At 35.8% G+C, this 27,788-nt stretch overlaps 1 protein-coding gene across 3 annotated transcripts in view; it reads right to left on the reverse strand.

The window, feature by feature from the left end:
• The window catches only part of MTHFD2L (methylenetetrahydrofolate dehydrogenase (NADP+ dependent) 2 like), a 154,776-nt gene that overhangs the window by 4,332 nt on the left and 122,656 nt on the right, over positions 1-27,788 (reverse strand). The window contains exon 7 of one of the 3 annotated variants that reach the window (XM_077143171.1): positions 1,708-3,050. The exons of 1 other annotated variant lie outside the window; for it this stretch is intronic. In XM_077143171.1, the coding sequence (XP_076999286.1) occupies positions 2,938-3,050 (113 nt within the window). In that variant the 3' untranslated portion in view covers positions 1,708-2,937. Of the gene's footprint in view, positions 1-1,707; positions 3,051-27,788 lie in introns of those variants that run through there. One more of the 3 variants, XR_013168425.1, reaches the window with a different exon arrangement.

The raw sequence follows: 27,788 nt of genomic DNA on the forward strand, positions 1-27,788 counted from the left end.
GAAATGGGTATTGTAAGAAGACTTGCTGATATCTTAATTAATTCTTGATATACATTACAGTAGGGTACAGTGAGAAAGTCACAGCTGTGACTCTCCACTAATATTTTCCCCTTTTTTGTCTTTTTTCCTTACTCATCTTCTCTTGTCTAGTCATATGCAAAAGCCAGTTTATGCTTTGTCTTGTCTTGTCCTTTCCTTCCCTTCCCTTCCTTTCCCTTTCCTTTTTTTTTTTGTTGCCACTGTGCAGGAAATGGTTATCTGGCTACCACATAGCTCTCTCTAAATTCATTCTATAATTCTAATGAATTCAGTTGCCATTCATTTATTTGTTCATTCTGTAAAATACTGAATGCTTTCTACATTCATGGCACTAGGATATATACGGTGATGTTTGCAAGTGCATGGATTCTGACTTCAAGGAACTTAAGGGAGCTAGAGAAAGTACATACAGAATTCTAGAGAAAGTACATACATAACTATGTTACTTGATAGAGAGTGATAACAGCCATGAAAGTATGAGAATATGGGGATGGGGTCAGCATGCTCTTTGGCTCTAACTCTTATGGCATTTTTCATGGACAGATTTCATTTGAAGTGAATCTTAACTTACAAGTACGATTTAGGCATATGGTGATAAGGGAGAGGATTCCTTATGTCTCAAATAGACACTGTCAATTAGAAGCTAAGATATTTTAAAAAGCAAAGCATGTTAGTTGCTCAATTTATGATAGCTGTTACAATTGAACAAGTGCAGGAAGACACAGGGTATGTATAATGGTAAAAAGTAGGGTAATTTAGTGGTTATGTATGCTGATGATACTAAATTTACCTCACTTACCATTAATTATTTTCCTCTTCTCAGGCAGGTATTACTTCAGGACTCATATTTATATATTATGTCATCACCTCAAACTTAACATATGTTAGATCCAGTGTATTACCTCTTCTCTAAAATCAGCTCCCTTTTACAACTTCCTCTAGCTTCTAACTATAGATCTCATAACTTACTAAATATAATCTAAATGCCTCCTGATTTATTCCCTCTCGTATCCGTTTAAATGTATATCATTTAAATCTGATTGCAACCCTTGCTTTTGTACATATATGCTAGGCCCATTCTTCCTCTCACATCTTTTTACTATTATTGGACCCAATCTTAAGGATCTTTTTTTGCAGCAACTTGTAGGAATAGGAAGCCTACTTCTTCAAAGCTTTTCCACAAACTCATCATATATCTACCTTTTATGTACCCAAAATAACCATAAAAATATGGTACCAATGAACCTCCTTACTCTCTCATATGTGTTTTAAATAGTTTCTGGGAAGGCTGACTTCTGAATTTTAGCCTAGCCAAAGGGGTACAAAATTTCCAAAATAACCCCTCCCGCACCATGAAGATGCCACCAAGGTACAGTTTTTACCCTTTTCATGTATGTGTATTTGTGGTTTTGTTTGTTTGGGGAGTTTTCATCCTTTAGGCAAAAGTTAAAGAGGCACTTTCTGAAATGTTTGCTTGGAAGCTTTGAATTTAAACTTCTGTCATGATATCAGGCAAAGACTGGCTTGGACTAATGGTGCAATAGACTATGAAACTTCATGTTATAGGAAATTGTACATTTCCCCAGCATGCTGTAAGGAAATGGGAAACAAACATCTGAACAAGGAAATAATTTTCTTAAGAAAAAAGAAGACACCTATTCTGTTTTCAAATTGATTTTATTATATAGTTGAAATGTTATTAATTGTAAACATCTAGTCTATTTTCACACAAATGATCAAGAGTATACGTAATAAGGACTAATGCATTGATTAAGAATTGTTATTGGTACATATTAATACCAGGATTTGGGCATGAAAACACAATTATCAATTATGCGGCTAACAAATCTCAAAATGGTCTTCAGGTGTTTCCTAACTTAAATTGTGTTCAGAAACATCGCATCTGTTTTGTGAACCCAATGCCATAACAAAAGAGGAAAGAACTGTTGGCATACAAAGTAGTAGATTTTGAGTCGTATCTGCAGGTTTAGCTTTGGCATTTTGAAAGTGTCATATTTTCCTGTTGGATTTCTGAATTTGCAAACAAACATAATTGTTGTTGTACTTTAATGATGGTCTGGCTCACATTATATTACATTTATCTGATATTTGTAGGGAAAGACAATCTTAGTTTTGTTTGCTTTAGTTTGTTTATTTATTTTTGGATTTCCCATTATTCTCAATGAATGTACAGTCCAAATACTTTTTTTCTGGAAGAAGGAAGAAATAACATGCTATCCTAATACATACTTCATATATTTTCTATATGTCAAGTAGTCATTTAAATTTGATGCAACTATTACATTTCTATCTAGCATTGCATTTTTTTTGCTTTCCATGAATATTTTTGTTTCTTTCAATGGAGCATCATTTCCCTTTAGTATGGCTTCCAGGGCTGCCTTTGGGAAATACATGGGATCAAGATTTCATTTCCAATATTTTTTCTTTTTTTATTAAGTAGGTTCTTTTCCAGCATATTACATAGAACAGAAAACGTATTAACAATTGAGCATGCTTTTGGCAAAACACAAGTCATATTCTCCATGGGTGCCCATTTGGCTTAAAAAAATTTACTGAAAACATATGGTGCAATATTTGATTGTCAAAAATATATTCATTTATCATGAGCCCTTTATTGTTGTAATATTATGAACAAAAATTACTATTCACAAAATAAATGTTACCAGAGTTTTCACTGGAACTGATTTTTTTTTTTAAACTCAAACTCTGTTAGCAGGAAATGCATACATTTATGTGAATCATCTTATCAACAGTGACTCCATACATGAAAAAATAAATGCAATGTAGAAATAAATAGCTTTGTAATAAAATATAACTGATTGCCCTTTGTCCAATAAATAAATAGCATGACTTCAGTTTGCTTTTCTTTTGTGCGCTCTAGTAAATGTTTTTCTTAGCTGCCAGAAGAGTGTTCTTCAGAACCATTGCCACTGTCACGGGTCCCACGCCTCCCGGAACTGGAGTGATAAAGCTGGCCTTCTTCCTAACAGCTGATAGAGGAAGCACAGGTATTCCACATTTTAAGATACATCTGAGCTTTTCATATTTTTCAAAACATATCATTCTAACAGCTTCAAATCCTTTTTAGAACAAAGAAAACTATAATACGCACACATACACAAACACTTAGTTAAACATTTCTGTGTGCGATATCGAAGGTGGGTAGAGAGTACAGTGAACCTAGGACTACAGCTTCAGCCTCCTTGCAGCTATTCAGTTGTACAGGATGAACCTACACCCCATGATTGACCCATAATACCAGTGAGCTTGTTCTAAAATTCATGATATTGGTCATCATCAAGTAGAGACAGAATGTAGACAGTTTAGCACAATCCATCCTTTAAATTGGAATATCCCTGGTATAACAATAGCATCATTTATGTGTGGATAATGTATTCCAATGGGATATAAAAAATATTGAACATATATAAATTACTAAGCTTATACACATATAGTTCAAACAACGTAGACTTCTTATTCAGTGAATATACTGAACTTCAAGCAATTTTCGTGCGAATATTACTACAGATGAATGGCTCCGTGCATTGGCTTCCTGGTTTAGTATTTCTTTGCATAAATAAAAAAAACTTTATATGTGAATAAGAACAACGAAATTTTTCTATATAGCTCTTGTGGTAAAAAGTTAGCACAATGGCTCTTTGATGTATAATCTGTCATTATTAATCCCATGTTATTTAAGTGTATTCCTTTTTAGAAGTTTATTCCAATATACTTCTAAATGAATGAAAACCAAAAACATTTCCTAAACTGTAAGTATCATTGTTTTATAATTTATATTACCTTCCTGAAAGATGTGGTGGGAGTATCTCTCCCACCCACCCAAATGCATGTTGCCTGGAGCCTCAGAAAGTGGTCTTATTTGGAAGTCTGGTCTTTGTGTATATATTTAAATTGAAGATGGATCAAGATGAGACCACACTGGGTTAGGGTGTGCCCTAAATAATGGCAGGTGTCCTTATAAGAAGACAAGAGGTCACAAAGAGACAGAGAAAATAGGGTGATGTGAAGATGGAGACAGAGATTGAAGTGATGCAGCTATAAGCCAAAGAATGCCAAGAATTGACAGGAGTCACCAGAAGCAAAGAAGAGGCAAGGCAGGATTCTTTCATACAGCCTTTGGATGGAGCATTGTACTGCTGACAGGACTTGATTTCTGACTTTTAGCCTCCAAAACTATGAGAAGATAAATTTCTTTATTTTAAGCCACCTACTTTGTGGTAATTTGCAGGTCCTAGGAAACTAATCCAAATGGTTTGTAAATTTACCTTTACCTTATTTGAAGTGGAGTACCACCTTAGAACAAAATGTTTTTTAAATCATAGGAAAAGCAAAGGAATAATATTTTGTCTCTTTGCAGGAAAGTACAAAAACTCACTTCTCCATTATTAAATTCAAAGTTGCACCATCTTTGTTTCCAGTAACTTCATCCTTAACCCCATTATAGTACTTAACACATTGTAGTGAGCCTGATCCCTTAATCAGCAATCTGTACTTAGAAGGCAGAAACCAAGTCTTCATTTTGTTGGTTTTAAACTTTAGAACTTCTCCGTGCACAGGATAGACATTCAGTGAAATTTTGATAAAGTGAACATTAGATAGCACATGAAATTTAAAATAAATCAATATTCAGAAATGTGCCAGTGTTTTGACTGGATTCAAGTAATATCAAAACAATTTATTTCAAGATGATTTACTGAAAAACTCAACCTATTCGTTTTGCTTGAAATTGGCGAATTGCATTTTTGCTTTTCAACAAGGTGATGTGGTGGCATGAGCAATACCTTCCAGTACTTTTTCCCAAGCAAGAGAAGCGCTACCTCTACAAATTTCACAATACCACTACTATTACTGCTGCCGCTATTGACACTGATAGTATAAAAAATCATATTTTGTAAAGCACTTTGAAATTTTAACACATAAAAATAAACGACTCCTGAATAATAATGGTAAATTAAGAATCATGTACAAACTAAATCTTCAATGGAAAAATGTTTTATTTCATAATCAAAAGGTGGAATAAAATGAGCTTATATCTGGAAATCTATTCAAGGTATATACTCATTTTTATATAATTTGGGTGTTAACTTTGAAAGTGAAGTGGCTTGGATATTATTTGTATGTGGGAAAACAGTCATAACCATAGTTACTATCAATCGAATGCCTACTATTTGCTAAGAACGTTACATTACATTAACAATCAATGGTAATTACTACTCATTTTAAAAGATGAGGAAAGTATGACTCAATGAAGTGGTTAATGTGATTTACTACTCTCCTATACGGTAGAGAGATTATTCACAGCCAGGTTTAAACCATTCTATGATTCCATAATTCTACCCCACCCCCATGTAACTGTAATGCATGATTATGACAAGTAGAACGGTCCCAAGAAAGACTCATGAGCTAAAAATTAACTCAGTTTTTCTCAAAGGGTTAGGTAGCTATTCTGACAAAAAGAGAAACAAAATAGAGGAAAAAGTTATATTATAGAATTTTTTTCTACATTTTGACTACAAGAACTCTTAGATCATCATCCTTAAATGATATCCTCCACTTTAAATTACCCAACTGGCTTAGCAGTGTGAGTTGCTTTCTTCCTGAGCGTCAGATCAGATAAACTACTGGTTTGCTCAGGTATCATAATTCTCCTCTTCCAAATTATGTTTTTCACAACATGCTCACTATTGCGATCTTTCTCTCAAAAATTGAGGTTTGGGGTAGAGGAAGAGGGAATGGGAATGAGCTGTTGTAAGCATTACAACTAGCTTGAATTTTTAGCTTGGTGTCTGCATTTTTGCATATTTTACTGATGGAACACCAACAGATATTTATCTGGTACTGATTATCACTTTTCATAGAGTTAGATTATGAAAAACAGCAATAGCTCTGTTTGTATGACTGGTCTAGGGCTTCTCTGTACATTCATAAGCATCTAGTGAAGCATCAACCCCACAAATTACTCTCCAGGCAGAAGATTACGATACCACTGTGGCATATCTGGTTATTAAAGTACTTGTTTCAAATACTTTTTTTATCTTTGAAATAAAATAGAAAGATGTGGAGATGAAGTTGTAACACTGCCATGAGAGGCAGGCAGTGGGAATTTGATTTTTAAAAAATTAGGTCTTTTTTTTTACTTGATTTTCATAAGAATCTTTGTTTGAGAAATAAATATGTTTATCTGCTGCTGGCTAGTGTGAATGTATTCCACTTCAAGGATATGGAAATAAGTGAATTCTCAAGAAAGATGGAGAATAATTATTGGCAAATGTGGTTGGGTGCAGATGCCAATGCTCCAAAGAAAGTTTCTGGTTTAATAATTTTGTCTAACTATTTCAAGGCTGTACTAAGCAATGTGTTTATGAAGTAGCAGAGATGGCTTATGAACTAAAATTAGTCATGTGAGAAAGTGTTCATTTCAATTCAGGTTTGATGCCATGAAAAGCACCTTCCCCAATCCCTTCTGTAAGATAGTATGTTAACAAGCATTACATCATCAGAATAACCTCTCATTGGCTGGACTTTCCCTGAGGGCAGACGAGTGTTTGCACCTGCTTGTAGAAAATGATGCTTTTAAAAATTAATTCTATTATGTGTGGGGAGAAGATGTTCTTATGCTTCAATTGGAGAGAAATTCAGAAGCATTTTAAGGAAGTAATTTCCTTCAGAGACCTATTTACTGTGTGGTAGGTGTGAGGGAATATGTGTGTTTTAAGGGAAATATCAATTGTCTTGTATGCATGAGAATCTGGTTCCAGGCATTAGATCTTGGTTGACGTCAGCACTTTCATTAGAGGCTAATGAACATGCACACAAACACTAAAGTTAGATTTAATTTCATAAAGTCAACATGACTTAAGAGCTACTGAAACTGTCTGACAATTGAGGCAAATAAAAAAAACATCCATTCCTATGGATGGCCATGGAATTTACTCTGGGGAGTGAGATTTAGATGGAAATGACTTGGTTAGGTTTAAAGAAGTTTTCTGAACTTAAGAATATGTTCAAGTATATTGGAGAGGCTGGAGGGAAGTGCCTGAAAATATAGAGCTGTGTTCCAGTAGCCATGAAAAATAAATAAATAAATAAAAAAGAATATTTTGAGGTAAGGCAATGATTATCACAACAATTTATATGACTGTGCTCTTTATAAACTTTGGACCCTGTAAAGTAAATTCCAGTCAGCACTATACCTTTTCATCAGCATGCTTTAGAATGTTAGAGTTTATATTTGGTTGTATGGCAAGATAATACGTTACCATTGAAATTCAGTCACTTTGGATTCAAGTAAGATTCACTTTTGTACATCCTAGTCTCTGTCTGACGTGCCCTTGCCTCAGCCCTCTATCTAATGAATATTTATTCTTCCTTTTCAGATAGCATAAATGTAACTTCCTTTATGATACCTAGTAAATCTACAGGCTGAGTTCATTGTTTATCCATCAAACTTTTTGTAGAATGATTTTCAATGTGCAATCATAGAGTATGCTAGAATCTGCAGAGAATGTAGTCAGACTATTCATATCTCCTCCCACTCCAATATTCTATATTACCCTCTGGTAAGCATCATTGCCTAACATGAGAAATATATCTAATGGGGGTAGAGAGGGTGTTACACATATAAACAGCACAGAGGAAGTTGTAACGATGGTTGAGATTCACTGCTTCAGTAAGAGCTTATTGTATAGCAGAGACTTAGATATGTGTTTCTGACAAAAAGTTAAATGTGATCATCCCTGCCTTGAAGAAGCTCTCAATGACTGAGACATAATACCACTAAAACAGTAAGTTATACCAGGTTATAATTATTTGCATACATATCTGTCTAGAAAAGAGACTTCAGTGAATTTAACTTTAAACATTTGGAGGGCTTTAATGTGGCCAAGGCAACAGATTTGTTTTGGTTTCTTGACAGGGCAGAATCATGACCAAGGAGTTTGAATTATAAGGAAGTAGATGTTTGCTTAGTAAAAGGAGGATGTTTCAGCAATTAGAGCTGACTAACATGGTAATAAAACAACCCAAGATGTTCCTGTTAGGAGGAACATTCAAGTAGAGACTGAATTATTTCTTTTTGTTGAGACTACTCATCAGTCAGCTTTTGCTGCATAACAAACTACCCCTAAACATAGTGCCTTAAGACCTCACTAATGTATTATTTCTAACATTTCTGTAGATTGGCCAGGCAGTGTTGTCAGGGTTAGTACAGCTGCATGTGGGTGGTTTAGGGGACCTTCACACATATGTCTGGGGCCTCATTTGGGGTGGCTGGGACAGCTGGCATGACTGGAGCTCTCTCTCCACATGGTTTCTCTTCCTCCTATAGTCTGGTTTAAGCTACTGCACATGAGGCTCCAGGTTCCCAGTCACAAGAGAGAGCAAGCCTCAATGCCCAAATGCATTTCAGGCCTCTGCTGACATCACAGTTGCTAATATTCATTGCCCAAAGCAAGTCACTTGGTTAAACTCAAAGTAAAAGGTTTGGGATGGAAAGAGTGGCAAAGTCATATTGTGAAAAGGATGTGCATATGGGGACAGAAGAAATTGTGGCCATTTTTTATAATTTACTATAATGTCTTTTGGTTTCCAGTCTCTATCACTTCAATCCAAACAGCAGCCAGATTTATCCTTTAAAACACAGGTTTGATCATCTTAGCTTATAAACATGGTGAATCTTCACTGTCTCAAGGATAAAATATAAATTCTTTGTCATGGTAATCAATATATTTTATTTTATCTGTCCTCAAATCCGTGTCTTTCATCATTTCCTAATTCTGTATTCAATGCCACACTCACTACATACTGTTCCAGATAGATTTACAACAAATGTTTCTTGAGTGAGAAAGACAGAGCCACTGCCCCTTTCAAGATTATAGTCTGGTGGGGGGGGTATGCATTAAAAACATAATTGCCGGGATAAACCAAGTGCCATAAACAAAAGTGTACTGCACTGTGACTGTGTTAAGAGGCACCTGCCTGAGCCTGAGCAGTGTGTAATAAGTGGCATTGTTTATGTAAAATCCAGAAACCTGAAGCAAAATAAAACTTTTCCATGTGAAATGGAGAGGCAAGGGTAGACAGGCCTTGATAAGGTGCATGCTTCATCTAATGAAGGTGGGAAGAAGCTATCAGAGGTGAAAAGGAGCTCAGATTCTGGGAAACACTGTAAGAAAACCATGTAGAGGCAGAAAAGAAAAGCTGTAAGAGATGACATGGAGAAGGGAGGCAGGAAGCAGCTCATGTCAAGGATTTTGGCTATTATCATAAGAGTAATGGTTAAAATATTTGAAAAAATGAAAAAAAAGCATGTTAAGGCAAGATAATAGTGAATGGGGAAGATTTCTGTTTTCACATTTCTTTAATGAAGTACGTTTTTTATTTCAGGAAGGGGAAAGGGAGACAGAGAGAAATAACAACATAGTGAGCTATGTGAAAAAAGGGAAAACATTTAGATTTTTATGGGACCATCTCCGAGAAGGAACAGAAATGAGAGAAAAGCTTCAAAATTCAGATAAAAGAGATGCTGAGAAAGGAAAAGGGCAGGGTTGGGTGTGGGTAGAGAAAGCAATGCAGGCATAGGGAAGTCAAAGGGAAGATGCTTTGGACATGACAGTGAAGGTGCTGCAGTGCAGCTGCTGAAAGGAGTGATTTATGGCTGAAGTAAACAGTAAAAACAGAGGTTGGGGCTGGATGCCCTCATGAGCAGCTGGAGAACAGGTTGGGTGATGGTTCCTGGCTGTAGTTACAACATACAAGGTGAATATGTTTTTAAGCAAGTTATTTGTGAATGAACTTTTTTATGTATATACTTAGGAAGGGCCATTTTTACAAGATGAGAAGTTGGAGAGCAAATAAATAATTTTCGGAAGAAAATTAAAATAAGGGAAAAAATCATTTTGTATTTTCATAAAATTTCAGGCTCCTCCACATCATTAAATTATTACTCAAGAAATCCTCTTTCAGCCTAGAATGCATATCTCATCTTCTGTGTTCTCTTTTTCTGTGTGGTCAGCTACTTTTTTTCATGTTATTGGCTTCAGGTTTCTAAAGGATAGAACTAAGAAAGGCTTAGCTTTATGTCATTTCTATCATTCTTCCTTGAAGACATTATTTTTCAATTTCAGGATATGAACAATAGGTGTGGCGTAGAGGTTATTTCATGTTTAAGATTTGAGGTAATTAATGATAGGGATGATGAAAGAAACCAGTCTATAAGTGTGCCTCAAAAATTTAGGGGAGCATGTGATCACAGGGTGCGAAAAGACTACTCATGTAGGATACTCACAGCAACATAAGGAATATTAAAATGTCCTTTAACAACCTAAGTAAGAATAAAAGAAAAAAATATGTGATCATTAACCATTGCGCATGAGCAACCTATGCTTCTTGACAGGGCGTCTCCAGCTTATATGTTCTGTGTCATTATTTCTTTTAGAAATGTTATGTTTCCGGTTCTCAGGGCTGGCTTTTTATGATCCAAATTCCCATCTAAGTAACTTTGTTAGGAAGATTCATTTCCTTGTCAGAATGAATTTCTGCTTCAATACATTATATACTACCCCCCAAAGGTTAAATTAATGAAACGTCCAGATGTATCTAAACAGAATTAATTTTGCTAATGCTCTTTGAAATTGTATATTCTGGCAAAGTCAAAGAATGCATTTGTATTTTATAAATCCATTTTTTTGACAGGAATAAAAGAATTGATGTCTTAAATTCCTATCCTACTGTTTTATTTCTCTTCACGTTTTGTCTGATTCTCTGTCACTAGGGCCATCAAGAATTTCTCACAATGCCACGGCTATTTTTTTTTTTTTAATGTATTGTGGTAACCTATATACAATATAAAATTTCTCATCTTAAGCACTTTCGAATATACAGTTCAGCCATATAAAATTACATTGACAATGTTGTGCTACCATCACCATCATCCATTACCAAAAGCAGGTGATAACTGTTAAGTATGGAGAATGGAATACACATTGCCCAACTCATTAATGTACAAAAAACCTAAACTTTACAATTTTATCTATTTTTAAATATACAATTCAGTGGTGTTAATCACATTCACAATATTGTGCCACCATCACCACCATCAAGGTGACCCCATATCCCAAAAGAAAGGATGATGATTCCTTGCATGTAGCAAGGCAGTCAAAGAAAAGCTTCTTGCTTTTCGCATGTGAATTTTATTCTCCTAGTATGCATGTGTAATTGTCTAAATTAAATGCTTGGAGAATTTTCCCATGCTTCTAAATGCAGTTCATTTAGGCATGGCCTCTCAAACATATCCACTATAATGAAGGAGAGATCAGCTTTAGGAAAATGAAGTACAGGAATAACAACCAGAAAAACCTGAATGGCATAGGACAGGAGAAGTACTATGACTCAGGAGGTAATGCTGAAAACTCTCCATTTTCTCAAATGGTTGATATAAAATGACACTTAAGAACATGATGAGCCAAAGAGAGTAAAGGGTTCCATCACAAGTGGATGGCTCACCAATGAACTCTTGCAGGCAGCAAGGAATCAGGTGCCCCAGAGGCAATCACTATACTTCTCACATTTGTCTTATTGCCTGATTCCTGGGATTTCCACAAGTTTTCTACAGGTGTTAAGGCATTCATTATCAAGTCTTCCTGTGGGGCAATAGCAAAGTAGACAGGATTATTACCCTAATTGGGGGAGGGGCTCTGCAAGAGTCTGAGAACCTGATCCATATTTCTGTACAAATTGTGTTGGCTTCATTAGGTTGGTGAGCTATACTTACAAGGACTTCCTTCACTTATTTACTACATAGTCCACAGCTGTAGGTTGACAAGGATTTTTGTTTTGTTCAGTTTTAGTTCTTTTCTGTTAATAATAAATCAAATATAACATGCACCTTGCTATCTGCCTCATAGATGTGAATACCTAAAAATACCACTCATATCATTCAGAAGGCATTTGACAGAAACAAATACCTAGTCAATTACCTGGTGAAAGTTAGAAGTTGCTTTCTGGATCTTTGTCTACAACCCATCAGTGAAATGTTTAAGCTGACTGTGGCTGGTGTCCACTATCACAACCAGTTTCCATTTAGGTAAGGAGGAATAGGAAATGTCGCCACTGTATTTCTGGGAGCTATACTGAAAGCTGGGAAAATGACTAAAATATCTTCTCTCATGACTTCTTTTAAAAAGTCAGGATCATCATCTGCTCCTGTCATCTTCCCCATGCTTTTCCTTCAAGCCACTAAACATTTATAGCACAGAATGGCAAACTGTTTGTTGTATCCAACAAATCTCTTCGCAGGGCTTTGAACACAGTGGCCTGCCATAATGAATCCAAGATACTAGGAGATAAACTTGCCTCTAAGAGATATTTGTATTTAATGTGAGGGCCTGAGAAATTACTATAAAAATCCCATCATTAAGTGTGAAAGAAGAAAGACTTGCAAAGGCATCAGACATTTATCTTGTTCTTGTCATGTCCTTCTTGTGCTTCAACAGGAACTCTTCCATATAAAGGTAGATTATTCAATGTCAAGTGCATTCTACCAAATAGAATGTCTCCTTTGGGTGACTTGATTTCAAAGACCTAGACTTCAACATAACCACCTGTCCATGCTGTAAGCAATATTGGAAATATTTTGGCTCATTGATAATGGGGATCTCATAGTGGCCATCAGTAGTTATACCTACTTTGTGAAATGATCTTATTCATTTTGTTCTTAATCTAATACTAACTTGTGCTTTTACTTGGTTGTTACCAACTAAATCGTAGGCTTCTCTAAGGTAAGTTTCTTGCTTTACATGTCTTTTGTATCTCCATCACATACCGAGTCTTAATCCTCTTAGCCTTAACATTGGCCAGTTTTATGGACATACTCATGCAAATGTGAGTACTGTGACCACAGAACTAGTAACAGTCTCTTCAAGAGAGGCTTTTGCAACTTACATCAACTTTCTTAAAACTATGGAGATGTCACGTCTGGATTGGAACTACACACCTTTCCTTATACTACTCCAGGACTTTTGGGCTATCTTTTCATCATCTATCATGAAAGGTTGATATTTTCAGTTAGACCTATCAGCTTTATCATCAAATTTAAAGTTTAACACTGAAAAATGAATTGTGAGAAGTCACTTTAATTTGCTTCTTTGCAATATCAATGATTAATGGTTTCATAAAAGTAATTGATTAAAAAAACAGTCCTATTTAGTTAGACAATTGTAATACACTCTATTTTTCCATGCATATTTAGAACACACATATGGAATTTAGTAGTTCCAAAAACAGCTTACTTTGATGTGCAATTTGGGGACTATAAGACAGCAGGGGCTTTGTTTCTGCTGTGCATGGCTGTATTTCCAGAACTGCAAATGATACATAGCATAAAGTAGCTAGCACTCATTGCATGGGTACTGCAAAAATATAAATGAATGAATCAATATAGGTATCATTACTTGATCTAGGTTTTTATAGATGAATAATGTGATTGCTGGCAATTTGAGGGGGAGCTTTAGTTATCATTAAGACAGGTTTAAGGAATTACTTCTGTGACATAAAAGTAAAACTGCAGATTTATAAATATAGAGGATGTTCCTACAAATGGCCAATGGTATGGCTAAGAAGGATGGGGATAAAAAAAAAAGTAGGACAAGAACTGTACCTTACAGGGGCATACAATCTAGTTAGAAGTAACCAAATAAAAGAGAAAGTTGGAATAGGATTAACAGTAAAATGAGAAAGGCCAGTGGGACTACTACAAGAGTTAGGAGGAAATGGGGATAAATATGGGTTTTCAGAGTTGGTTCATTGATGGCTAGGTGAGGAATAGATTTGATAAGAAAGGAAGCCAGACAAGGAATGAGGAGCATAGTGAAAATTTAGGTGTGAAGTTATACATTTCTAGATTAGTACTGTAATGGGAATGGAGAGAATGGTGCAAAATCTGCAAGCACACTAACACACATATATGTTTTCTGAAAAAAAAATATACTGTTTGCCAGGCACTATGCTCAGCAATTCACACACATTAACTCACGTAAGGTCATCATTTCATTTAATACTCAAGACAACTTTAAAAGATAGGTATTATTATCTCAATTTTTCAGATGATAAAATCGAGACTAAGGGAGATGAAGTGACTTTGCCTGAGACCATAATTATTTTAAGCCACAGAATTAGGAATCCAGTCCAAATCTGTCTGACTCCAAAGCATAGTCCTTTATGACAGGTTGAATATACTATAAAAAGAGCATAGAATGAAAGATACTCTGAGGTTTCAAATGTAGAGTAACAAAAGAAGAGAAAAAGTAGAGAAAAGTCCCTTCTCCAACTTGGTGCAAAGCCTGTCTGTGCTCTCAGTGTGGGTTCTTGGTCTGGATCTGGAGGGAGCAGAGAATCCTTATGCGCATACAATGTGCACCCTAGTATGTACCCAAGTATGCACCCAAGTATGTCTGTACTTGTGTATCTGGTGGCAGCATGAACCAGGACACTCATTATAGGCTCACTGTCCCAGAATATGACTAACACATAGAAGCAGCCCACAGAGCAGCTAATATGCTGTAAGAAAGTAATCAAATCTCAAAAGCTTGGAGCAAAGGATTACCAGCTTTTTGACATGCAAATAACATCTAGGATCTGGAAGAAAGATAATTTCTTAGGGGAAAAGGGGACATTTGTACTTATGTAAACAGGCAAATTCCCAAGGCCTCCCCACATACATCCAGACACATGCCTAGAAAAGATAGGGAGGAACCCATTCTTTCACCTTAAACTCTTTGTTGTTTTTTTTTTTTTTCTTTTTTGCATGGGCAGGCACCAGGAATCAAACCTGGGTCTCTGGCATGGCAGGTGAGAACTCAGCCTGCTGAGCCACCGTGGCCTGCCTTACCTTAAGCTCTTTTCTAGAACTATTTTTAGGATGGCTAAGCTCTGAAAGAGAGCATTAGCATAAGCTAATCTGCAAAAATAGGAATGGTCTTCCCTTTCCTTTCCTAGTTCCTGGCAATCAAAGAAATCCCTATCATAACACTGCGTAGATATGAACTTAAGGAACAGACATCTCTAGAGATAATGTATGAAAACATTAAAATGTGCAGTGTATGACAAAAAAAAAAAAAAGACATGCAAAGAAAGAGGAAACCAATAGCCCATGCAAAGAAGCAAAAAAAAAAGAAGCATTAGAAAACCTCAGAAAGTCTGTGGACATACCAGACAAGGACTTCAAAAAAATTATCATAAATATGTTCAAGGACCTAATGGAAAACCTGGACAAAGAACTAAGAGAAATTAGGAAAATGACAGATGAACAAAAAGAGAATTTAAATAAAAAAACAGAAATCATAAAAGGGAACCAAACTTAAATACTAGAGCTGAAGTCCACAGTAACTGAAATAAAAAATTCATTAGAGGAGTCCAACAGCAGATTGGATCTGGGAAAAGAAGGAATCAGTGAACTTGAAGATAAGTCAAATGAAAATTTCATTCTGTGGAACAGAAAGCATACCAACATATGCATTATGGAAGTTCCAGAAAGAGAAGTAAGAGAGAAAGGGACAGAAAGATTATTTGAAGAAGTAATGGCTGAAAACTTCCTAACTTTAAACAAAAATATAAAAATATATATCCAAGAGGCTCAATGAACTCCAACCGGGGTAAACTCAAAGTGACACATCCTGAGACATATTATAATCATACTGTCTACTGACAGAAACAAAGAACCCTGAAAGTTGCAAGAAAAAGGCAATGCAAAATGTACAAGAGAGTCTCAATAGTATTAACTGCTGATTTCTCATCAGAAACCATGGAGGCAGGAAGGCTGCGGAGTGACATATTTAAAGTGCCTAAAGAAAAAAATGTCAATCAATAATTCTGTATCTGCACAAGCTGTTTTTCAGAACTGAGGGAAAGATTAAGGCATTCCCAGATAAACAAAAGCTGAGGAAGTTCATCACCACTAGACCAGCCCTACAAGAAATAGTAAAGGGTGTTATTCAATTGAAAGGAAAGGGTACTAGACAATAGGTACTAGACAGTAGACAGCAGGCACATGAAAAAATAAATATAACCAGTAAAAGTAATTACATAGGTAAGTATAAAAGTCATTATCATTGTATTTTTTGGTTTGTAGTACTACTTTTTAATTCCTTATAGAACCTAAATGCAAATTCACAAAAAGTTTGATAAATCTATAGTTTGGGACGTGCAATGAATAAAGATGTCATTTGTGACAAGAATAACATAAAGGTGGGGGGTGGAAAATAAGAACATAGTTTGTGTATGCTATTGAAGATAAGTTGGTATCAAAACAAATAAGATTAACATAGACTCATGGTGTTAAATATAAGCCCCAGGGTAACCACAAAGAAAATAACTGGAAAATATACTCAGACAAGAATGAGAAGGAATTCTAAAGCATTCATTACAAAGGATTAATTAAATGCAAAAGAAGACAGAAAGAAAGAATTAAGGTGCAAAAAAGGCATAAAACTTACAAAAATCAAAGAGCAAAATGGCAGAAGTCCTGCATTATCAGTAGATACTTTAAAGGTAAATTACTAAACTCTCCAGTCAAAAGGCAGAGACTGGTAGAATAGATAAAAGAGCATGGGCCAACTATTTTGCCATTCTAATTCTGGTATAGTGTATTCTGGCAGCTTACAAACTAATACAACCAGCAACGTACAATATGAAAAGGAAATAAAGAAAAGTCCATTTACAATAGAAGCTAAAGGAATAAAATATCTAGGAATAAATTTAGCCAAGGAAGTAAAGGACTGGATATGGAATGCTAAATAATGTTGCTGAAAGAAATTAAAGGAGACCCAAACAAATGGAAAGATACTGCATGCTCATGGATCAGAAGAATTAATAACATTAAGATGTCAATATTATCCAAAGGAGTTTACAGATTCAACCTGATTCCAATCAAAATTCCAACAGCCTTCTTTGCAGAAATGGAAGTCACCATCAAATTCATATGGTAGAGCAAGGGATCCTGAATAGCCAAAATCATATTGGAAAAGATGAACAAAGTTGGAGGAATAAATTACAAAAATTAAAACAATATGCTACTGGCACAAAGATAGACAGACATATAGACCAATGGGACAGAACTGAGATCTCAGAAATAAACTCACACATCTGTGGTAAACTGTTATGTGAGTAGGGTGCTAAGTCTACTCAATGAGAAAAGAACAGCCTCTTAAACAAATGGTGGTGGGGAAACTGGATATCCACATGCAAGAGGATGAAAGCAGACCCCTACCTCAAACCATTCACAAAAATTCACTCAAAATGGATCAACAACCTAAAGATAAGAGCTAAAACTATAAAATTCATAGGAAAAAAAATAGGGAAATATCTTCAGGAGCTTATATTAAACAGTGATTCTTAGACTTTATACCAAAAGCACAAGGAACAGAAGAAAAATTAGATGAACTGGACTTCATAAAAATTCAAAACTTTTGTGAATCCAAATATATTATGAAAAAAAGTAAGAAAAGACAACATACAGAATGGGAGAAAGTACTTGGAAACCATATATCTAATAAGGGTTTAATATCCAGATTATATAAAGAATTCCTAAAACTCAACAACAAAAAGGCAAACACCCAATTGAAAAATGAGCAAAGGATGTTGATGTTTCTTGAAGGAAAAAAAAAGAGATGGAAATGGCCAACAAGTTCATCAAAAGATACTCAACACTATTAGGCATTAGAGCAATGCAAATAAAACCATAATGAGATATCACTTAACACCCACTAGAATGGCTATCACTTAAAAAATGGAAAATAAAAAGTTTTGACCAGAATGTACAGAAATAGGAACCTTAATATCTTGTTGGTGGGTACAGCTGCTATTCAAAACAGTTAGTCATTCCTCAAAAAGTTAAGCATAGAAGTACCATATGACTTGGCAATCCCATTTCTAATTGTACACCGAAAATGCTCAATGAAAGCAAGGTCTTAGATAGATATTTGTACACTAATGTTCATAGTAGCACTATTCACAATAGCCAAAAGATAAAAGTAACCCACATGTTCATCAACAGATGAATGATAGACAAAATGCAATATTACATCACCATAAAAAGGAATAAAACATCAATACATATCACAACATGGATGAACACTGAAGACACGGTATTGCATACACTGAGTCAGACACAGGAAACAGATATTGTGTGATGATTCCACTTGTGTGAAATGACTGGAATATACAAATTCATGGAGACAGAAAGTGGAATACAGGCTGTTGGAAACACCAGGGGGAGGGCAGTGTGGAAAAATGACACATAGTAGATGCAGGGTCTCTGGTATAGAAACAGCACTGATTTTTGCATGTTTATTTTGTACACCAACACTTTGCTGAATTCATTTATTACTTTAAAGTAAAATGTTAAAAAAAATTTAAGAACAGGGAAGTTGGAGTTATGAACAGTAAAAACTACAGAGGGACTTGATATAATTTTCAAAAATCATAAAGTGATCAAAAAGTCTCTGCCAATAACTGAAAACTAAAAATGATATGTTACTTAAAATTCTGATATATAAATTGAAGTTAAAACTAAATATATATAGGTGAGGCTGTTTTATCTGCATGAGTTCTTTTGAAAGTCTATAAAGTTTTGGTGCACAGAGACTCCAGGGTTAAATATCTAAGGTCTGAGCCAATATCTCAGTTCACTGGCAGTGACACCCAGCAATTCCACAGGAAGGAGTCAGAAAGTGAAGCATACTTTAAAACCAACTAGAAAGCAAGCAGACAATGGTGAGATTGTCCCTGAGATTTTCACAAATGAATGAATTTAGGATAGACTGGATGGATGTGGCTTTTTTTTTTTTTTAGCTTTTTTATTGTATCATATAACATATATACAAAGCAAAGAAATAAAAAAGTAATAGTTTTCAAAGCACTCTTCAATAAGTGGTTACAGGACAGATCCCAGAGTTTGTCATGGGCTACCATATGATCCTCTCATATTTTTCCCTCTAGCTGCTCCAGAATATAGGAAGCTAGAGGACTTAAGTATTTTCTTATCATCACATAGGCTTTTTCCTTCTTTTTTTTTGTAAAAAAATAACATATATACAAAAAAAGCGATTATTTTCAAAACACAGCATCACAATTAGTTGTAGACCATATTTCAGAGTTTAACATGGGTTACAATTTCACAATTTTAGGTTTTTGCTTCTAGCTGCTCTAAAATACTGGAGACTAAAAAAGATATCAATTTAATGATTCAACATTCATATTTATTTGTTAAATCCTATCTTTTATATATAACTCTACATCACCTTTGAACTTTCCATACCTCTCTTTAGGGGTGTTTGGCCTATGGCAATTCTAAACTTTTGATATTAGAAGTGTCTGTCACTAATTTGGGGTAGGGAGATGGAAGTATCTGATGTTCTAGAGAGGCTGGGTGAGGTTTCAGGACTTATCTGGACCAGGGGCCCATCTGGAGGTTGTAGGTTTCTGGAAAGTTACTCTTTGTGCATGGAACCCTTGTGGAACCTTATATATTGCCCTAGGTTCTTTAGGATTGGTTGGAATGGTCCTGATTAGGGGTTGGCAGGTTATAATAGGTAGCAAGATCTACCTGAAGCTTGCATAAGAGCAACCCCCAGAGTAGCCTCTCAACTCTATTTGAACTCTCTTTGCCACTGACATTTTATTAATTACACTTCTTTTCCCCCTTTTGGTCAGGGTGGAATTGTTGACCCCACGGTGCCAGGTCTGGATTCATCCCTGGGAGTCATCTCCCACATAGCCAGGGAGACTTTCACCCTTGGATATCTTGTTCAACGTAGGGGGGATGGCAATGATTTCACTTGCAGAGTTGGGCTTAGAGAGACTGAGGAAACATCTGAGCAACAAAAGAGGTCATCCAGAAGTAACTCTTAGGCCTGCATATAGGTAGTCTAAATTTCTCCGCTACCTACATAAGCTTCACAAGAGTAAGTCCCATGATTGAGGGCATGGCCTATTGATTTGGTTGTCTCTAAGGTTTGACATAGTATCAGAGGATTCCCTGATGGTAAGGTTTAATAGTTCCAAATTCATTCTCCCCTCCCTCAGGGGACTTTGCCAATATTTTTTGATTATCTGCTTAATATACTCTAGGATATTTCAAGGCATTACAATAATCTATACAGGATTAAAGGACCTCTTTCTCATTCTGTGATCCCTGTGTTTCAGCTGTTAATGAGTATACAGTTAGGTTGCATTAGATTATGCACTACAGAAAATTTCAGTTCCATATCAAATAAGCCTTTCTTCCATTGGTCTCAAAAGAGTCCATGTGGTTCTAAAATACAGACACTGTCTTCCTTACCCCTATGCTCTGAATTACTTTACCCCCAACCTGTTCAATTTCATTCTTATATCTAAATATCTGGTTATATATATATATATATATATATATATATATATATATATATATATATAATTATTTCTGGTTTTTTATATATATATATATACATATATAAAACAAGCTCTCAAAAACCAGAAATAATAATCACCACTCCGGACTTAATGTGTCTGCTCTAACAGATTATAATCTAGGCCCCTATTTTCTTATAAGCATTTCCTAAAGGTAACCATACCATTATTTTTCCTTTGTTTCTGGCTTATTTTGTCTCACCAAATGTTCCACATGTTCATTCACATCGTTGCATGCCTCATGACTTTGTTCCTTTTTTGTAGAAGCACAACCTTCATTCAGAATTATACCCCATCATTTGCCAATCTCCTTCTCTATCAGTGCATCCTTCAGCCATCTGCATCCATTGGGCAACATGTAGAAGGCCCAAACTCCACAGTCCATCAGCATTCTCAATTTTAGATAATTTCATTGTTCCCAAGAGAAAGAAAACCAATAAATACACCCTCGCCAAATAGGAAATTTAAACCTCTTCTTAACTCTTGTCCTTCCCCACATTATTTACCTCTCTTGTTGCTGGAGTAGTGCTTATGGTTTCCTTTTGCACTCAGCTCATAGTATGCAATAGCAGTTTTCCCCCAGTACCCTGGACTTAAACACTTTATGCAAGAATCATATCTTTGAAGTAATTCTTGTGAGAACTAATTCATGTTTCTAGTGTGAGTCAGTGGGACATGTAGGTCTATACAACCCTTTCCAATCTTGCTCATCTTCAATATGGTAATATTACTTCTAGATCCACTAGAAAACCACCTTTACTCCTATCTATTCCCTTACAAATGGAGTTCAACCTCATTAGCTAATGGTTCACCCATCTCTAGCTTCTATGTATCTCTAAGTCCCCTGTATTTTGTATTATAAGCCTCCATTTATACCTTTATGCTGGTCATAAAAATGGAATCATAATTTTATCCTTTTGTGTCTGGCTAATTTCGCTCAGCATTATATCCTCAAGGTTCATCCATCTTGCTATGTGCTTCAGGATGTCATTTTGTCTTACTGCTGCAGAATATTCCATTGTATACATATATACCATATTTTGTTGATTCACTCGTCTGCTGATGGGTATTTGGTTTGTTTCCATATTTCGGCAATTGTGAATAATGCTCCTATGAACATTGGCCTGCAAATGTCTGTTTATGTCATTGCTTTTAGTTCTTCTGGGTATTTACCAAGCAGTAGTATTGCTGGGCCATAGGGCAACTCGATATTTAGTTTCCTAAGGAACCACCAAATAGTCTTCCATAGTGGGTGCACCATTATACATTCCCACAGGCAGTGCATAAGTGTCCCAGTTTCTCCACATCCTCTACAGCATTTATAGTTTCCTGACAGTTTAATAGCAGCCATTCTTATAGGTGTTAAATGGTATCTCATTGTAGTCCTGATCTGCATTTCACTTATAGCCAATGAAAATGAGCATGTCTTCATGTGTTTTTGAGCCATCTGAATTTTCTCTTCAGAAAAATGCCTATTCTTATCTTTAGCCCATTTTATAATTGGGTTGTTTGTTCTTTTGTTGTTGATTTGTATAATTTCTTTGTGTATACAGGAAATCAAACCTTTGTCCGATATGTGATTTCAAAATATTTTCTCCCATTGAGTTGGCTGCCTCTTCACCTTTTGACAAAATCTTTTGAGGTGCAGAAGCATTTGATTTTGAGGAATTCCCATTTATCTATTTTTTCTTTTGTTGCTTGTGCTTTGGGTGTAAAGTTTAGGAAGCTACCTCCTATTACTAGTCTTGAAGATGTTTCCCTACATTTTCTGCTAGAAGCTTTCTGGTGCTAGTTCTTATATTTAGGTGTTTGATCCACTTTTGAGTTAATGTTTGCATGGGGTGTAAGATAGAGGTTCTTTTTCATTCTCTTGGCTATGGATATCCAGTTCTTCCACGCCCAATTATTGAAGAGTATTTCGTACCTTTTCAGAGAATTTGGAGGTCTTATCAAAAACCAGTTGACCATAGATTTGGTGGTCTATCTCTGCACTCTCAATTTGATTCCATTGGTCAATGCTTCTATCTTTGTGCCAGTACCATGCTGTTTTGACCACTGTGGCTTTATAATAGATTTTATTTATTTTATTTTTGCATTTTTTTGCATGGACAGGCACTGGCAATCAAACCCAGGTCTCTGGCATGGGAGGTGAGAACTCTACCTGCTGAGTCACCGTGGCCTACCCTATAATAGGTTTTAAAGTCAGGGAGTGTTAATCCTCCCACTTTCTTCTTTTTTAGGATGCATTTAGCTATCCGGGGTCTCTTTCCCTTACAGATGGACTTGGTAGTTACTTTTCCAAATCCTCAAAGTAGGCTGTTGGAATTTTGATTGGTACTGTGTTGAATCTGTAGATCAATTTGGGGAGAATTGACATCTTAACTGTATTTAGCCTTCCTATTCATGAGCAGGGAATGTCTTTCCACCTATTTAGATCTCCTTTAATTTCTTCTAGCAATGTTATGTAGTTTTCTGTGTACAAATCTCTTATTTCCATAGTTAAGTTTATTCTTAATATTTGATGCTTTCAGTTGCTATTTTGAATGATTTTTTTTCCTTAACCGACTCCTCAGCTAGGTCGTTGTTCGTGTATAGAAATGTTACTGAGTTTTGCACATTAATTTTATATCCCGCCACCTTGTGCATTGTTTATTAGCTCAAGTACTGTAGATTTCTCAGGAGCTTCCAAGTATAGTATCATATCATCTGCAATTAATGAGAGTTTTACTTTTTCTTTTCCAATTTGGATGCCTTTTATTTCTTTGTCCTGCCTGATTGCTCTAGCTAGAACTTCTAGCATAATGTTGAATAATTGTGGTGACAATGGGCATCCTTGTGTTGTATCTGATCTTAGGGGAAAAGCTTTCAATCTCTCTCATTGTGTACAATGCTGGCTATTGTTTTTTCATATATTCCCTTTATCATATTCAGGTAGTTACCTTTGATTCCGATCTCTTTTAGTGTTTTTATCAGAAAAGGATGCTGAATTTTGTCAAATGCTTTTTCAGCATCAATTGAGATGATCATGTGATTTTGCCTTTTCAATTTGTTGATGTGCTGTGCTACATTAATTGATTTTCTTGTGTTTTACTATCCTTGCATTCCTGGTATAAATCCCACTTGGTTATGGTGTATAATTCTTTTAATGTACTGTTGTATTTAATTTGCTAATATTTTATTGAGAATTTCTGCATCTATGTTCATTAGGGAGATAGGCCTGTAGTTTTCTTATAGCATCTTTATCCAGTTTTGGTATTAAAATTATATTGGCTTTTAATGAGTTAGGTAGAGTTCCTTTTTCCTCATTTTTTTTTTTTTTTTTGAAAAGTTTGAGCAGGATTGGTGTTAGTTCTTTATGGAACATTTGCTAAAATTCCCCTGTGAAGCCATCTGGCCCTGGGTTTTTCTTTGTAGAAAGATTTTTGATGACTGAATCTCTTTACATGTGCTCAGTTTGTTGAGATCTTCTGTTTCCTCCTGGGTCAGTATAGCTTGTTCGTGATTCTCCAGGAATTTGTCCATTTCATCTAAGTTGTCTACTTTGTTGGCATATAGTTGTCCATAGTATCCTCTTATGGTTTCTTTTATTTCTTCAGGGTCTGTGGTAATGCACCCGTTCTCATTTCTTATTTTGTTTATTTGAATCCTCTCTTTTTTTCATTGTCAGTCATGCTAGTGGCCCATCAATTTTATTGATTTTCTCAAAGAACCAACTTTTGGTTTTATTGATTCTTTCTATTGTTCTTTTATTCTCCTATTCATTTATCTTTGCTTTAATCTTTGTTATTTCTTTTCTTCTATTTGCTTTGGGGTTAGTTTGCTGTTCTTTTTCAAGTCCCTCCAGGTGTGCTGTTCATATCTCGATTTTTGCTCTTTCTTGGTTTTTAATATAGGCATTTAGAACAATAAATTTCCCTTTCAGCACAGCCTTTTCCACATCCTGTAAGTTCTGATACATTGTATTCTCATTTTCATTCATCTCCAGATAGCTACCAATTTCTTTAGAAATTTCTTTTTTGACCCACTGGTTGTTTAATAGTGTGTGATTTAATCTCCATATATTTGAGAAGGTTCTCATTCTTTGTTGGTTATTGAGACAAAGCTTCATCCCACTGGGATCAGAGAAAATGCTTTGAATAATTTCAATGTTTTTAAATTTATAAAGACCTGTTTTGTGTTCCAGCATATGATCTGTCCTGGAGAATGTTCCATGAGTACTAGAGAAGAATGTATAACTTTGTGCTTTGGGGTGCAATGACCTATATACGACTGTTCTGTCTAATTCATTTATCAAGTTATTTAACTTCTCTATTTCCTTGTTGATCTTCTGTCTGGTTGTTCATCTATAGAGGAGAGTGGTGTATTGAAGTCTCCTACTATTATTGTTGAATCATCTATTGCTCCCGTCAGTTTTGCAAATGTCTGTCTTATGTACTTTGGAGCTCCTTTACTGGAAGCATAAACATTTATGATTGTATCTTCTTAGAGAATTGACCCTTTAATTAGTATATAGTATCCTTCTTTATCTCTTATGGTGTCTTTACATTTAAAGTCCATTTTGTCCAATATTAATATAGCTACTCCTGCTTTCTTTTGGTTACAACTTGCATGGAAAATCTTTTTCCATCCTTTCATTTTCAATCTGTTTGTATCCTTGTGTCTAAAATGGGTCTCTTGTAAGCAGTATATAGCTGGATTATGTTTCTTAATCCAGTCTGCCAATTTGTATCTTTTAATTGATAAGTTAGGCCATTAACATTCAAAGTTATTACTGAAAATGTGTTTCTTGATTCCATCATCTTATCTTTTTTATTTTATTTGTCAGATCTATACATTCTTTTCCCTTTTTCTCTTTGTATTCTTTAAATTACCCTTAGTGGTACTCTTCAATTCTGTGCCCTCCTCCAGACCTCCCTCTGCTGTCTTGCTTTTTTGTTTTCAGCTAGCAGAACTCCTTTTAGTATTTCTTGCAGGGCCAGTCTCTTGTTGACAAATTCTTTCAGGACTTCTTTGTCTGTGAAAACTTTAATCTTCCCTCAATTTTGAAGGACAATTTGGGTGGGTACAGAATTCTTGGCTGGAAGTCTTTCTCTTTCAGGATCTTGAGTATGTCATATCACTGCCTTCTCACCTCCAGGGTGCTAGTTGAGTAGTCTGAACTCAGTCTTATTTAATTTCTCTTGTGTGTAGTAATGATTTTTTCTTTCTGCTTTCAGGATTTTCTGCTTCTCTTCAACATTTGATGGACTGATTAGTATGTGCCTTGGGGAAGGCCTATTTGGATTTATTCTGTTTGGAGTTTGCTGGACTTCTTTGACTTAAATATTTATATCCTTTATGAGGGTTGGGAAGTTTTCCCCCATTATATCTTCAACTACTCTTTCTAGCTCTTTACTCCTCTCTTCTCCTTCTGGGACACGGATGATTCTTATATTTTCATGCTTTGTTTTGTTTATCATTTCCCTGAGTTTCCATTCAATTTTTTCCCATCTTTCTTGCCATTTGCTGTTTTGAGCCTTCAAAGTCAATTATCCTGTTCTCTATATCACTTATTCCTTCTTCTGTCTCTTCAAATCTGGTGTTGTGTGCCTCTAGTATGTTTTTTATTTGGTCAACAGAGTCTTTAATCATTGTGATATCTGCTATTTTTCTATTTATTCTTTCAAATTCCTGTTTATGCTCTGTCTGTGTCTCCTCTTGTGTTTTAATTTGGTTATTAGGCAGGGCTATATCCGTCTGCATTGTGGTATGCTTAGTGATCTTCTGCTGTCTTCATCACATGTATATATTTTGGTTGATTTACTTTGAGAGTTGATTTCTTTCAGTAGTCAAAGGCCTTGTGTTTGCAGGATGGTTGTAGAGCAGAGAGCAGGGCATGGGGTTGGGTACGTAGTGTGGTATTTGCTTCAAGGCAGGTATAGGCATAGGTTGGGGATGTTATGCTGATGCTTGTGAGTATGGGTGCCCAAAGGCTAGAGAGGATGTAGCTGTTCAGGTGCATTGGTCTTGGGGTCATAACCCTGGTGTGTGCTGGTCTAAGGCATGGAGCCCTTTGTGCACATGTGTAGAGTTCCCAGGCCAGGGCTTCGTCCATGCACTCCCACAGGCTCTGCACCTCCGCAGCAGGCTTCAGCTTTCTGCCTCTCAGTTCCTTGGCGTCTGCAACCAACCAGGGCTGCCCCATGTAGTACAGAAGGCTCTCCCAGGTCAGCAGCACTCCTGAATTTCCACCTCAGTCGCCCTCCTACCCCTTCTCTAACTTTTCCATGGAGCAGGGCTAATCTTGAGACACTCTATTTGGCCATCTTCCCGGAAAGTCTTGGATGTGGCTTTTGGATGAAGAAATATTATTATTTTTCAATCAAGTAAGGGCTCAGTCTATAAGTCTTTATACACAGGATGGATTATTATTCACCTAAGATTTTACTCACCACAATCAAGAAATGTCAAAGATGAAAGCATTAGTACTTCCCCTCTTTCTTTGCTCTGCCCCAGGGCTACTTAAATGGAAAAGAGTTGAGTTCTAAACGCAGTCTTGTAAAAATCTGAGACAAAAGGGACATAAGGGTCTTGTGTTATAGAGTGCTCCAAACATTTGGGGCTGCAGATCTAGTGAGTCATCCCTTATGGTGTCCTCTTTGTGTTAAGAGGGGGAAGCTTTTCCTGGAGCACTTTGAGTTCAGAGTAAAAACAATAAGGGCAGTGTACAAAGCACAGGATGAATTGGCCACACAAATTGGGGCACAGCTTCTGGAGCAAAGTATGCTGAATGATATGGCTGGTAAAGGAGCCCAGGACCAACCTACTATTTGGATAAACTATTAATCATATAAGGAGTTTGTCCAGCATTGTTAAACAGCCTATCCATTCACATACGATATAGTTCAGTGGTCGGTCAGCTAGAAGGGATGAGGACATATAATAATAATTATATATTATTAATTATATATTACAATAACTATAATAATATCAAATTCTTATCCAACACTTACTGTATACCAAACAGTGTTCTAAGTATTTTTTACTAACTCATTTATTCCTCATATCAACCTTACATAGGATACTATTAGGATCCATGCTCCCTTCAAATAGGCATGGTCATTAGGTATGTTTAGGTCAATAGGATATAAGAAGAAGTAGTGCATGCATTATCAAGACGACTTTTCTAAAAGATGAAGCCATTTTCCCTGGACACTCTCGTTTATCTTCCCAAGAACAGGATGGTAGAGGACATGGATGAACTGGAAGTTCACCTTCAACCGTGTGGA

Source organism: Tamandua tetradactyla, chromosome 24 (assembly GCF_023851605.1).
Source record: "Tamandua tetradactyla isolate mTamTet1 chromosome 24, mTamTet1.pri, whole genome shotgun sequence".
NCBI classification, from domain to species: Eukaryota; Metazoa; Chordata; class Mammalia; order Pilosa; family Myrmecophagidae; genus Tamandua; species Tamandua tetradactyla.